Source organism: Delphinapterus leucas, chromosome 4 (genome assembly GCF_059928025.1).
Source record: "Delphinapterus leucas isolate spDelLeu-1000000601 "Yukka" chromosome 4, BTC_Dleu_Yukka2, whole genome shotgun sequence".
NCBI lineage: Eukaryota > Metazoa > Chordata > Mammalia > Artiodactyla > Monodontidae > Delphinapterus > Delphinapterus leucas.
The window spans coordinates 58,336,429-58,350,358 of NC_143132.1; the positions used below are offsets into that span (position 1 = coordinate 58,336,429).

Here is a 13,930-nt window from a genome sequence, read left to right on the forward strand (position 1 = left end):
TTGGTGATTTGTTATTATATTGTATTTTTCATTTGTCATGGGATTTTTAAGGTAATGTTAATCTTGACAATACTCCCAATGATCTGAGTTGGTGACAAGAACAGAAAAAGAAAGAAAATCAGTGACAAGTTGGCATTAAACATAAACTACAGACTTTTGCTTATTATGCCAGCCAGTGTTCCTGTGTAGCAAAGCATATTTTCAATTTCAGATTTCCCCAAAGTCATATAGTTTAAAAATTCAACACATCAAAGTAAAATTAAATTACAGCCTTACAAGAAAGTGGAATTCTGAAAATTTTGTCTTTCAGCCAGCAATTACGACCTGACTACCTGAGGCTTCAACTACTCCTGGACCTCCAGTGGGAAAGACGCCAAATACTGTAAGTGTAACTGTGAGTCCCTTGGAGTATTCATTTACCCAACACATATATTGAACAGCTACTGTGTGCTTTGTTTATAATCATATTAACAAATATTTACAAGGCATTGACAATTTTTAAAGCATTGTTGTAGTTGCTGGGGATATATCTGTAAACAAAACAGACCTAAGTTCCAAAATCTGGTGGAAGAGAGACAGACAAATAGTGATAAGTGATACAGAAAAAATAAAGCAGAGAAGGGTGACAGTGAGAATCAAGGGTGAGGGGGCACTGCCCTTCTAAATAGAGTGGTCTTGAAAGGCCTTACTGAGGAAGGCAACATCTGAGTAAAGTAGAGATAAAAAAGCAAACTATCAGTAGATCTGGGGAAGGAGGGAACTAGCTAGAATATGCATATCACTAAAAAAAAAAAAAAAAGAAAAGAAAAGAGAGAGCCCAGTGTGAGGCACAGAAATGGTTTGTTACTTGTCATCTGACCAAGTAGCAGCAGGGTCTGCTGATGCTGCTTTAGCAGGTATTGACAGGATTTGAAAAGGAAATATACTGCCTCTTAGTGGTACAAGACAAAGATCAGCATGGTGGGAAGCAGCAAAGGATGTGGCTAAAGCGAAGAGAAACCTGGATGCCACAGGTGCAGGACTTCTGAATTTAACTCCCGGGCCCTTTGCCACAGAGTAAATGTGTGTGTCCCTTTTAAAAAGCATTTAAGTTGTACATTGAAAACCTCTAAAAGTCTTTTATACCCACTGGCTCAGTCAGTCATCTCACTGTTCCTAAGGAACTTGTCCTTAGGAAATAAATCAAAGAGAGAAAAGGAACTCTGTGTAATATCGCTCTTTGAGCATAATTTATTTATTTTATCTCTTTTATGGATGTCAAGTTCACAGATTTCGATTAATCACAATCTTTAATTTATGACACGGTGTCATTCTTAGTCTGGGCATGACGCTCTATAATTTAATGTAACACAATTCTCTCAGCAAATACGTTGATAATATAATAGACACCCATGAACCCAGTACCCAAATACAGGAATGAAAAGACAGTATCAGAAGAGAGAGCACATAAAGAGATCCATAAGGCAGTGTAACCTAGATGTATGTCAAAGGTGGCATGCAGAGTACTGTAAAAAGAAGAGACTGTTCAGCAAGTGGACCCAGGAACATTGATTTTTTATAAGAAAAACATGTTAAAATGCACTCCCACCATGCACAGTACACAAAAATAAACTCCATGTAGTTTAAGATATTTGTGTCAAAAAGCTAAATATTAAAACATGTAATAAAATTAGGGTGAACTTCTTCCTTTCTTTGGGGTAAGAAAGGGCTTAAAGAAGAGACACAAGGCCATAAAAACAATTGAAAAATTAGAATACAATAATATTAAGAAAATTTTTTTCATCAAAAGACTCCTTAAAGACGGTTTAAAACAAGGCAAACTATAATCTGGGAGAAGATATTTGCCACACATATTTGAAAAAGGATCAAGAATATATAGTTAGCAAAGGTTCAAAACTTTATATCAAGAATATATAAAGAATGCCTACAAACCAAGTTTTAAAAAGACAAAAAGCAGTAGGAAATGAACAAATAGGCACATCACAAAAGATGAAACACAAGTAGCTAGAAAACATCTAGAGATTCTCAGCCTCTCTAACAATCAGGACATGCCAGTGAAGACTATGTTCAGGAAGTCATTTTACACATAATCAACTTGCAAAAATTAACAAGTCTGGAATTGCCAAGTGTTATATAGGATGTAGATTAATACAATTTGTTATATGTTGCTGGTGAGGGTATTAATTGGTACCATCTCTTTCCACCACTTAGGCATTATGTTTTATAGCTGAAGAGTTTCATAGCAGACAATTCAACACTTCTACTCCTAGATAAATACTCCCCCAAAAACAAATTATTACATGTGTCCAGGAGATATGTACACAAATGTTGGGGGGAAGACACTACTCATAATAACAAAGAAAACTGTAAATTATCTAAATGATCATAGTTAGGAGGGTGGATAAATAAACTGTTATATAGTCATATCATAAAATACTATGGAGCAATGAAAAATGAGTGAATGGCAGCCACGTATGACAGCATGAATGAATCTTAATAACACTGTATTGAGTCAAAAAAGTAAATGCCAAGTGACAATATATGGAATGATATTTTAAAGTAAATTTTACTTTTTAAAATTTTAAAAATTTTTATTGAAATAAAGTTGATTTATAATGTTGTGTTAGCTTCAGGTATACAGCAAAGTGATTCAGATATATATAAATATATATTCTTTTTTCACATTCATATTTTTTATGAGATATTGAGTATAGTTCCCTGTGCTATTCAGTAGGTCCTTGTTGATTATCTATTTTATATATAGTAGTGTGTATATTTTAATCCCAAACACTTAATTTATCCCTCCCCTCTCGTCCCCTTTGGTAACCATAAGTTTGTTTTCTACATCTATAAGTCTATTTCTGTTTTGTAAATAAGTTCACTAGTATCATTGTTTTAGATTCCACATATAAGCTATATCATATGATGTTTGTCTTTCTCTGATGTTTGGCTGGCTTACTTCACTTACCATGATAATCTCTAGGATTAAAAGCAAGTACAACCAAACACTATATGGCTTAGACATAATAAGTGATAAAAATTTAAAATATATATAAGTAAGTGAATAATAGACAACATTCAGAACAGCGTTTGCTTTTGAATGGGCATACAAGGGATGGGACGGGGAGTAAATATTTATAGTGTTATTTTTAATAATTCCAAAATCTGTGTGTATGGGTTGGAGATAGGATGAGATAATAACTCAATGGATATTATGAAGCCAAACAAAACAATAGCCAAAATGTACTAAGCTACATAGAAAAGGGTAGAAGCTGGGAACTTTTTACCAATCAGATATTAAATGATAATAAAAAGCATTAGACTGGGGATGAAAGTTCATACTTAATAGATTAACATTTATCCTATGTTAAACATAAAATTGATGTTAACATAAAATTGAGTTGTTTATAATAAACTATGCTGAAACTCTACCTACACTAGTTGTCACCCTTTATTCTTGATACTATAATACAAGAAAGTTCCATGAGAGTGTTTTTTTGTTTGTTTACCTGTATCCACAGTGCCTGAGACAGTGCATGGTATTGAGTTGGTGCTCAACAAATACTGTTGAATCAATAAATGAATTAATACTTCTTGGTTACAGGGAAGGTAGATCATGTGACAATGGGGATAAAAATTTATTGGACAATGTTACAGGAAAAAGCTGAACTCCAACTTAAATTTATGCTATATGATTGCACATAAATTATCCCGTATTTTAATTAGCATCTGATGTTTTCCTTTGTTTATTTGAATTATTTGTTTGTCTATTGAAATTATGCTAGAATGTAAGATACACAAGAACAGGGACCTAAACCTTTTTCTGTTGTTCACTGTAGTATTCTAACATCTGTAATAGTGGCAGGCAACAGTAGGTGCTCAGCGAATATTTGTTGAATGATTGAAAAGGTATGTGTACATTTGGGCAAGGAAGAAAACACACACACAGTGAAAAGAAATGATCTGTTTAATTGAAAGTTTTGAGCTTTTTATTTATTTGTTTTATTTAAATTGTTATTACAATAGCATGTGTGCCCAGAATAAAATCCTTTTTATCCCGTGCATCCCATCAATATGAAGCATAGAGGCCACCCAAGGTACTTTTTGCCCCAGAAACTAGAAAATTGAAAGGGTCTTGCTTGAAAGTGCTTCCTAATTTACACAAGTATATTCTTGGTCTTTTCAATAGATTTCATAATGAAATGAACTATTGTAATCCTTCACATTTTCTGTCCTTCCCCACTTGAAAACTTCATCTATCCTCAGACATCTCTTTATCATTCTTACCATAAAAATAGCCTTAGAAATTGTGAAATCTAGGAAGGGACTCTAAAACCCAACAAACAATTTTTTTTCCTGGCAGTGAAAACCCACATTTTTATTTATGCAAGAAGATCTTGTTAACCATTTGCCATTTTTCATCCATAAGCTTAGAGAAAAAATTCCCCATAGTGAGTTGCTCTATTTATAATCATTCACAAAAACACATTAGGATCCAACAAGTTAATATTGATTGCTCAGTCCCAAACTGTTTTTGAAGCATGTTTCTACTCATTGGATTGGACTGCAGTATGACATCCAATATTAGATGATGCATTTGGCAAGATTCGTGTCAGGCATTGGTAATGGGATTTTTTTCTTCCAATATGTTTATTTCAATAGATTTATGAAATGTTCAGAGGGAAAAAAAGAATGATAATGGATGGATTTCTAGTGAAATAAACCCACTAGCAGTGTTTCTAGGGCCCTTGCTATTTATGAACACATTCTATGGGATATTTGCTTATACATGCATTTTGTATAGCTCATATATATTTGGATGTCACAAGGAAGTTCTGAGTACATTGCATTTACAATAAATTTATTAGTGTATGTTTTAATATATTCTTTTGTTGTTATTTTGTTATTTATTAACTTGAAGAGGTCTTGGCTGCAATTCAAGAGTGTTGGAATCTAATCCTAGTTCAGCTTCCATATTTCCTACAGCCAAGAACAGTAATGCATATTTTACTGTAACCATCTATGAAATGAGGATACCAAATCTGAACTTCTAAATACCCAAAATGTATGAGCTTAATAACAACCTGGGACACATTTTCATCCTGACACAGGTGATCAGGCCATGGAGAAGAAAATTGAAGCTTAATTACTTTTTTCTTTCTGGTTTTTCCTGCCATCCATCTGGCCCAGTGGAGCCTAAAGCCACATTGAAATCAGCTTGTCTGTCTAAGTTAGGCAAGCAGAAAAATGATATGAGTCTCCATGAGTCCCTAAGCCTCCAATTTATCCCATTACCAAAATCATCAAGTTCACTGTCACCACATGTACACACACACACACACACACACACATACACACACACACACACACACACACACAGAGGCCTCAGAGTACCTCTTATCGATCTCACATGAGGTCTTTATTCTGTTCTTTGACCTTGCATCCCATATTCTTCAAAATTTACGTATTCTTCTTAAATCTTACAAGTGCATTTCTTATCCTGCCCCTGGTCCTGGCTGTTTCTCCTCAAGTTCCTGGTAGTTGTGCCTAATAATTTCATAACAACCCCTTTTACTTTCCATAGGCAGAGGGTGATGGAGAAGCTAGAGTTGAGGAGTTGAGGGTCAATGGCAGGGACACAGCAATGCCAGGACCTACAACGATGCTGGGCCCTGTGTCCGGCTGCACCATAATCTCTTCAGTCCCTCCGTTCCCTGTTGGTCAGGATGCTGATTCTCTAAACTCACCATTCTTATCTTCAAATTCTAAAATCTTATATGTCTCAGATCACATCTCTTTCCATTTTCCTTTTATCTAAAACACTGTTCTGCTCCCATTCTGTCACCTAATTCCTCATTAGGTCAGCCTCAAATTAAAGATTTAGTCCTCTGATTTAAAATTCGATCCTCTGTTAAAATACCAATTTCTGGGGGCTCCATGTTCTTCACAGTTAGTACACAAGCCCCACACTTCCAAAGCTCGTAAATGTCATCTTTGTTAGGAAGAGCATAAGGGGGTCCCATTTATGGATTAAGTGATCATGGCAAGAATGGACACAGTAGCTGGTGCCAGTATTTGCATCCTGATGGAAGAGGTGATGCTGACCCGGTATATATTCCCCTTGAAGGAAAAGTTGGGGCAGAAGACCAAGATCAGTGACATCTCTGTGTCCAAGCCCTGCATCTATGATTATTGCTTGCCACCCTATGCCTTTGTTCTAGGACAAAATTAAGGGCAGAACTCAGAGTGTCTTAAGGAAGATTGGTTACTCAATATAAAGTCTGTACATGTAAAAATCATGCCAGAATTTTAGAAAAGTTCAGTTTGCCTCAAGAACCGTGTAAGAGTACCAGAAATTACCTGTGATATTGTCAAAAGAGGAGCTGCCAAACCAGATAATTATGGACTTTTATATGACAGTAAGGATTTTCCTACAAAGGGAAAGATGCCTAACATGTCATAATATTATTGAGAACGGTAAGCTGGTTACAAATGAATGTCAAAAAATGTTATTGCAACTCTGGGCTTCCCTGGTGGCGCAGTGGTTGAGAGTCCACCTGCCGATGCAGGGCACGTGGGTTCGTGCCCCGGTCCGGGAGGATCCCACATGCCGCAGAGCGGCTGGGCCCGTGAGCCGTGGCCGCTGGGCCTGCGCGTCCGGAGCCTGTGCTCCGCAACGGGAGAGGCCACAACAGTGAGAGGCCCGCGTACCACAAAAAAAAAAAAAAAAAAGTTATTGCAACTCAAGGAAAAAGACAATGCTATCAAAGTGATCTTGTTTTTACCATAAAAGTACCCTTTTGTGGTAGAATGGTATGCTAAGTTCACGGAGTCTCCTTGTCAAATAACCTTTATCAAAAGCTAAATTTAAAGGAATTGTGGAAGAAACTGATGTTATGCTAAAGGAGGGATATAAGAATATATTTGAGAAACTCTAACTACACCATATCCCTATGTTCATATTTTCGACCAATAATGGTGATGTACTTAAGGATGTTATCCATCAAGCTGGTGTTTGTCATCCAAATGTCAAAGTAGTGTTCATTCATGGATTTTGATGAAAATGTGTTCTCAAAGAATTTAAAGGAGAATTAACCTATATATTTAACAAACATGATGATACCTTGAAGAACACAGAATATTTTAATCAATTAAAGGGCAATAATAATTTAACTCTGCTGAGAGACTCCCAAGGAGACTTAAGAATGGCAGATGGAGTAGCCAGTGTTTAACACATCCTAAAAACTGGATATCTAAATGATGGAGTGGGTGAGCTTTTAGAAGAAGTATTGTTTTAGTGAAAGATAAATCACTGGAGATAGCCAGCTCTATCTTACTGAGGATTCTATAAACTGGTATTCTACAGGAAGACCTCTCTCCTATGGGAGCAGTTAATACAAGAACTGCTCTTAATCTTGCTGAAACGCTCTTAATTGTAATATATTCTTGCTCTTGAAGTTTTTCCTTTACATTACTGAAATATTTTCAGACATGTTAAGTCTATCAGCTGGAAGCTTCTTTTTCTTCGCCTCTCTCAACACACTTTCCTCTTTATTTCTTTTTAACAGATTTTGAAAAATCTTGAAGCCAAAATCAGAAAAATAACTCCCTAGTTTTCCAAAGTGGATTTTGTAATTCAATTTTATCACACATATTTTGAGATCTTTTTATACTTGAAAAGTTTTCAGAAGGCCAACAAGAAATTTTATGAAATGGTCAAATAATTTACATGATTTTAAGTTAAGTATTGCCAGTTTTGCAATTTGGATGGATCATGCTGATGGTATTACCGTCTCCTGAAATTGTATTATGTTTGGTTTTCTTGTTTGGAGAAAATCAAAATTGACCAGAAAAGACTGGCGCTCTGTAGTTAATGAAAAAACAGTTGGTATCCGCATGTAACTGATCATTACAAGTGTTCTATATTGACTCGCTGATAATAAACATAAAATAGAAAATCTATTTTTAAATACCCATTTCTCTCAAGGTGATAGCACTTGTTAAACCATTCATATCTTAGCATAAACTAATTTATCATATCCTTTCTTGCAAACAGACTTTGAAGACATAAGAAATAAAGGCATCAGGCCCTAAAAGTAGGAAGTAAAGGAGACACCATATTGGGCAAAAAATCTGTAAGGTTATCCAGAACAAACTGCCTTCTTCATAATTTTACCTAAATCCAGGCCTGGCTTCAATTTCTTTTTAGTTGGTTTTGCTCTTTGTCAATCAAACTCCTGGCTTAATGGCTTAAACATTAAAAATTGGCATTAAAAAAGTACCTAGTCCATTGTCATCTATAGACCTTGGCATCCTATCTAGAACAAAAAGGATCAAGATCACATGTACAGGGTCATAGAACTATACTGAAGATAAGAACATCTCCCTGACCTAGACAAACTCAAAATAGCTATATACAAAATCACCCTAACCTGGGGGGTGACCCCAAGTGGAGCAGCTGTCACAGACTGTCCTGTGAGCAATCCCCAGAAAGCAGTGACTTTCAGCTCTTCCAAAGGGCCTGGTAACATACCTTTGTCGGCAGCTGTAACTGCCACTGGCATCTAGAGAGAAACCAAGAAAGGGTCAGGCTAAGGGGGGTTTTAATGTTTGTTTTATTTTATTTTGGTTTTGCTTATTGTTTTGGTCTTGACACAAAAGAAAGCATTCAGCTTGGAAAATCATGTATACTAATGTTTTAAATAAATGGGCATAATGTTTTTCTACTGACTATAACCATATACTACTGCAGATATTTTACTTTACATTACATTATAGGCATGTTATCAGGTACAGATATGTGGAGTCTGCCAAGAAGTGGAACTTTCTTGCCAGAGTTGGAGAGCTAAGCCAAATGAGTTGATATATCTATTTCAAAGGCCATATGCGCTGCTGGAATTTGCTGCCATCCACTCAAGGGGAAGGTTTGCCTCTGAATGTATCAAAAGGACTCACCCAGCAGCTAAAAAGTCCTGTAACCACAGGGGTCTGATTATTCGCTGTTGACACTTCAGTTTTCATGGTCAAACAATAATGTCAGCTTACCCTTCAGACTATACTACAAAGCTACAGTAATCAAGACAGTATGGTACTGGCACAAAAACAGAAATATAGATCAATGGAACAGGATAGAAAGCCCAGAGATAAACCCACGCACATATGGTCACCTATCTTCGATAAAGGAGGCAAGAACATACAGTAGAGAAAAGACAGCCTCTTCAATAAGTGGTGCTGGGAAAACTGGACAGCTACATGTAAAGAATGAAATTAGAACACTCCCTAACACCATACACAAAAATAAACTCAAAATGGATTATACACCTAAATGTAAGGGCAGACAGTATCAAACTCTTAGAGGAAAACATAGGCAGAACACTCCATGACATAAATCACAGCAAGATACTTTTTGACCCACCTACTAGAGAAATGGAAATAAAAACAAAAATAAACAAATGGGAGCTGATGAAGCTTAAAAGCTTTTGCACAGCAAAGGAAACCATAAACAAGATGAGAAGACAACCCTCAGAATGGGAGAAAATATTTGCAAATGAAGCAACTGACAAAGGACTAATCTCCAAAATTTACAAGCAGCTCATGCAGCTCACTATCAAAAAAACAAACAAACCAATCCAAAAATGGGCAGAAGACCTAAATAGACATTTCTCCAAAGAAGATATACAGATTGCCAACAGACACATGAAAGAATGCTCAACATCATTAATCATTAGAGAAATGCAAATCAAAACTACAGTGAGATATCATCTCACACTGGTCAGAATGGCCATCATCAAAAAATCTACAAACAATAAATGCTGGAGAGGTGTGAACCCTCATGCACTGTTGGTGGGAATGTAAATTGATACAGCCACTATGGAGAACAGTATGGAGGTCCCTTAAAAAACTACAAATAGAACTACCATACGACCCAGCAATCCCACTACTGGGCATATACCCTGAGAAAACCATAATTCAAAAAGAGTCATGTACCACAATATTCATTGCAGCTCTATTTACGATAGCCAGGACATGGAAGCAACCTAAGGGTCCATCAGCAGATGAATGGATAAAGAAGATGTGGCACATATATACAATGGAATATTACTCAGCCATAAAAAGAAGCAAAATTGAGCTATTTGTAGTGAGGTGGATGGACCCAGGGTCTGTCATACAGAGTGAAGTAAGTCAGAAAGAGAAAAACAAATACCGTATGCTAACACATATATATGGAATCTAAAAAAAAAAGTGGTCTGAAAACCTAGGGGCAGGACAGGAATAAAGATGCAGCTGTAGAGAATGGACCTGAGGACATGGGGAGGGGGAAGGGTAAGCTGGGACGAAGTGAGAGAGTGGCATGGACATACACTACCAAATGTAAAATAGATAGGTAGTGGGAAGCAGCCGCATAGCACAGGGAGATCAGCTTGGTGCTTTGTGACCACCTAGAGGGGTGGGATAGAGTGGGTGGGAGGGAGGGAGACGCAAGAGGGAAGAGATATGGGGATATATGTATATGTATAACTGATTCACTTTGTTATAAAGCAGAAACTAACACACCATCGTAAAACAATTATACTCCAATAAAGATGTTTAAAAAAAAAAAGAAAGTCCTATTGGTATCTTTTCTTTACTGAAGGCCACTGTAACACATCTGGGCTTTCATTCTTTTAGCTCCTCTGTGGGATAGACATGAGAACAGTCACAACACACTCTCTGGGGCTGGAAAAACCTCTCCTAGTGTTTTCTTCCATTTCTTCTTCCTGCTTTAAATGGCTGTGATCAAAACCTTCCCTATTAGAAACATCTGGACCACAAGCATTCCCTCAACTCCCACTTTATTTTGGGACATTCTAATGTGTGCTGAATTTTTAGGTTCAATTAAAGGTCAAGAAGAGACAATAAAATAATTAGTCTTATACAGATTAACTTTTCCATTATCTTCTTCCTTTAGCAGCTTCATGGATGCCCGGTGAAACATACAGTTCATCCCCCTCAAGGGCAGGTTTGACACTTCATGGTGAGCACTTAGGGAAAATTTAGTGTCAGGGAAGGTTGTGGTCTGCTTTATTTGATCAGAGGTGGAAAAATGAGAACGAAGCCAATCTCAGGTATTTAAAAGTGCATCTTGATGAAAATGACAGTGATGATAAAAATGACAATGGATGGAACTAAAATTCTTCCCAGTCACTCAAAAGAGATAGTCAGAGACCAAGTCTTAGATTTGTCTCTATTTTATTTCAAAATGAAATCTACATAATGGCATTTGGGGGCCAAATAAACCCATTAAAGTGCATTTTAAGTTTTAGTTTTCCATTTGAAAATGGAATGATTTGTTGACATGGATTTGTCTACTCAGATGTTGCAAAGGAATTTTTATTGATCTTGTCAAACATATTAGAGTGGGAAGAATCAGTATTTTGATTCATTGGACCTCTGATAACCTGGGCTACTATGGAAAAGCTTCATCTTTCCATGACACCAACTTCAGACATTTTCCCATAACCACTTCTCATGGAGATTCTTTAGCAGATATTATTTTGTTTTATGTGCTGTATTGTTTCTCTTTTTTTTCTTTAAACCAATAGGAAGTTTCACTCTTTGGTAACTGTTAGACAGATCCTAGAATACCAGTCCTGCGTAAATTGTTCCTTAGTAAACTTTACAGATAATATTTTAGGAGCATTTAGGCCATTCAAATTGAGCCCTTGCTAATAGCAAGTGAAGTCCAATCACAGTTTTACACTTCTTGACCAGGTGGAGATCGTCATTAGGATCAGATCAGATATCCCCTTTATATCCCTAGGTGACACCTTCACCAGCACAGCCAGAGCATTTTCAGAAGTTCCCACAACTGCCAATGGATCTACTAAAAATAATCATATCCATATCACTGGTGCGTCATTTACCATTTTTAAAAATTTTATGTTTTATTCACTCAACAAGTATTTACTGAGAACCTGCCATTTGTCAGGTACTGTGCCAGTTGTTGGGTATACATTGAAAACACTTGCCTCCTGAAGATTATAATCTATTATAGAGGATATTTAGTAAATAAATAATCGTGCAATTAAATTTATTTGTGACACATCTTATGGTGTAGTACAAGGTGTTGCCAGAGTCTAACAGAAAGCTCTGATTTTAATTGGGGAACAAGAAGGATTCTCTGAGGATATATTTAAAATTAAAATCTGAAAAATGAATGAGAATGAGCCAGGTAAAAAGTAGTGAGAAACATTTCAGTTCTGTGAAAGTATAGTCTGATTGTTGGAACAAAGAGTATTCCTATAGGGCTTCCCTGGTGGCGCAGTGGTTGGGGGTCCGCCTGCTGATGCAGGGGACACCGGTTCGTGCCCTGGTCCGGGAGGATCCTGCATGACGCGGAGTGGCTGGGCCCGTGGGCCACGGTGGCTGGGCCTGCACCTCCAGAGCCTGTGCTCCGCAATGGGAGAGGCCACAATGGTGAGAGGCCCACACACCGCAAAAAAAAAAAAAGTATTCCTATAATTCAACTAATAAAATTTTGTCAATGTTAAATGTAATCCCTTGTTTTATATCATAAGAGGTCATGGTATTCAATAAAGTTAGGACCCTCCCAACACAGATCTTGATTGTAAATTCAGAGCCATAATCAACTCTTTCCCTTCAGAAGGTATTCACTTAACTGGTGAACGTTCCACCTGGGGACTCAGTTTATTTCATATTGAGGGTCATACAGTCCTCAGTTACTGGAGCATCATCCATCCTGCACACCACATAGCAGCAGAGCTGCAAACTGACATCCTACTAACACCTTTCACTATTGGTGCCTTAAAGAACTGCCTAATTGAGAGACAGGGCAAGATTGGAGCTCGGCTTCTCCACCAAGACATTCCTGAAGTCAGTGGTCTCATTTTCTATATTTGGTTGGGAGAAAATTAGTAAGCATTGATGGAAGACCTATTAGAAGACCTATTTAAAACCTTTTGTTCTTTCATTTCTCTAAAACTTTGGAGGTAAAATGTTATATTCCACCATATTACCAGTGTAGAGCTTAGTTAGTCTTGACTTTACTAAAACAGAACTTTGTGTAGTCCTAAATTGACCTCTTGTGAGATTATTTCTTTTGTGATCATGATATTCCAGTGGTTTGAACTACTGTGAACTCTCTAGCCACCTGTGCATACAATGAGCCACATGGTTACGTATTTTAGGACTGTGTGAGCTTCCAGGGTACCCTCAGTGTCTGCTTTGACAGGGCTAGAGTAGCGTGAGCATCAGGAAGACCTTGAATCCCTGGATACGTGTTGTAAGAGGAAAAATCTTCAGCACTGATACCCAGTGTTAACATGACATCATGTGGCTGCCATCCAAACTACGTAAAACATAGATTTGGTAACTAATATTTGAAATCCAGTTTTTTGGCCTGTAGTTTTTGAAACTTTGCTTTATGAAAAGCAGTGTAATAAATCTGAGGCAATCAAAACAATTAAAAAACTAGTCTCCACCTACAATCAGTTTATAATCTAGTTAAAATGATGAAAAAAACAAAAACAATCCAGATAATTCTGTTACAAAAATGCACTTTTTGCCCAAAGAATTTATGTAATCTGAAGAGCTAATGATCTACCTATAATGTATTAGGAATTTCACTGGAGTGCTGTTAGAAATAAGAAAAGCCTGGAAACAATTTAACCATCTAACATTAAGAGGCCAATTAAATAAACTATGGTAGATCCATACATTGGGGAACTAGCCAGTAATTTAATATTGTAGAATGAGGAAAACCTCTATGCACTTCTGTGAAAAGTATTCCAAGAATATTTTTTAAGAGAAAGAAACCAGGAACAGAACAGTATGTACAGTATGCCCCCATTTGTAATAAGAAGGGATATATATTCATGGTACATATATTTGCTTATATATGAGTAAAAAATTTCTGATAGGATACATAATT

The 13,930-nt window shown here is 36.7% G+C and overlaps 1 protein-coding gene and 1 pseudogene across 1 annotated transcript in view; both read left to right on the top strand.

Moving 5' to 3' along the window:
* Positions 1-13,930, top strand: part of CD96 (CD96 molecule) — a 91,624-nt gene that overhangs the window by 76,170 nt on the left and 1,524 nt on the right. Inside the window, 3 exon segments of the mRNA XM_089910528.1 lie at positions 311-394; positions 10,949-11,014; positions 11,801-11,890. Of these exon segments, the coding sequence (XP_089766654.1) occupies positions 311-394; positions 10,949-11,014; positions 11,801-11,890 (240 nt within the window).
* LOC111175351 (cytosolic 5'-nucleotidase 3A pseudogene) lies at positions 6,262-7,515 on the top strand (annotated as a pseudogene).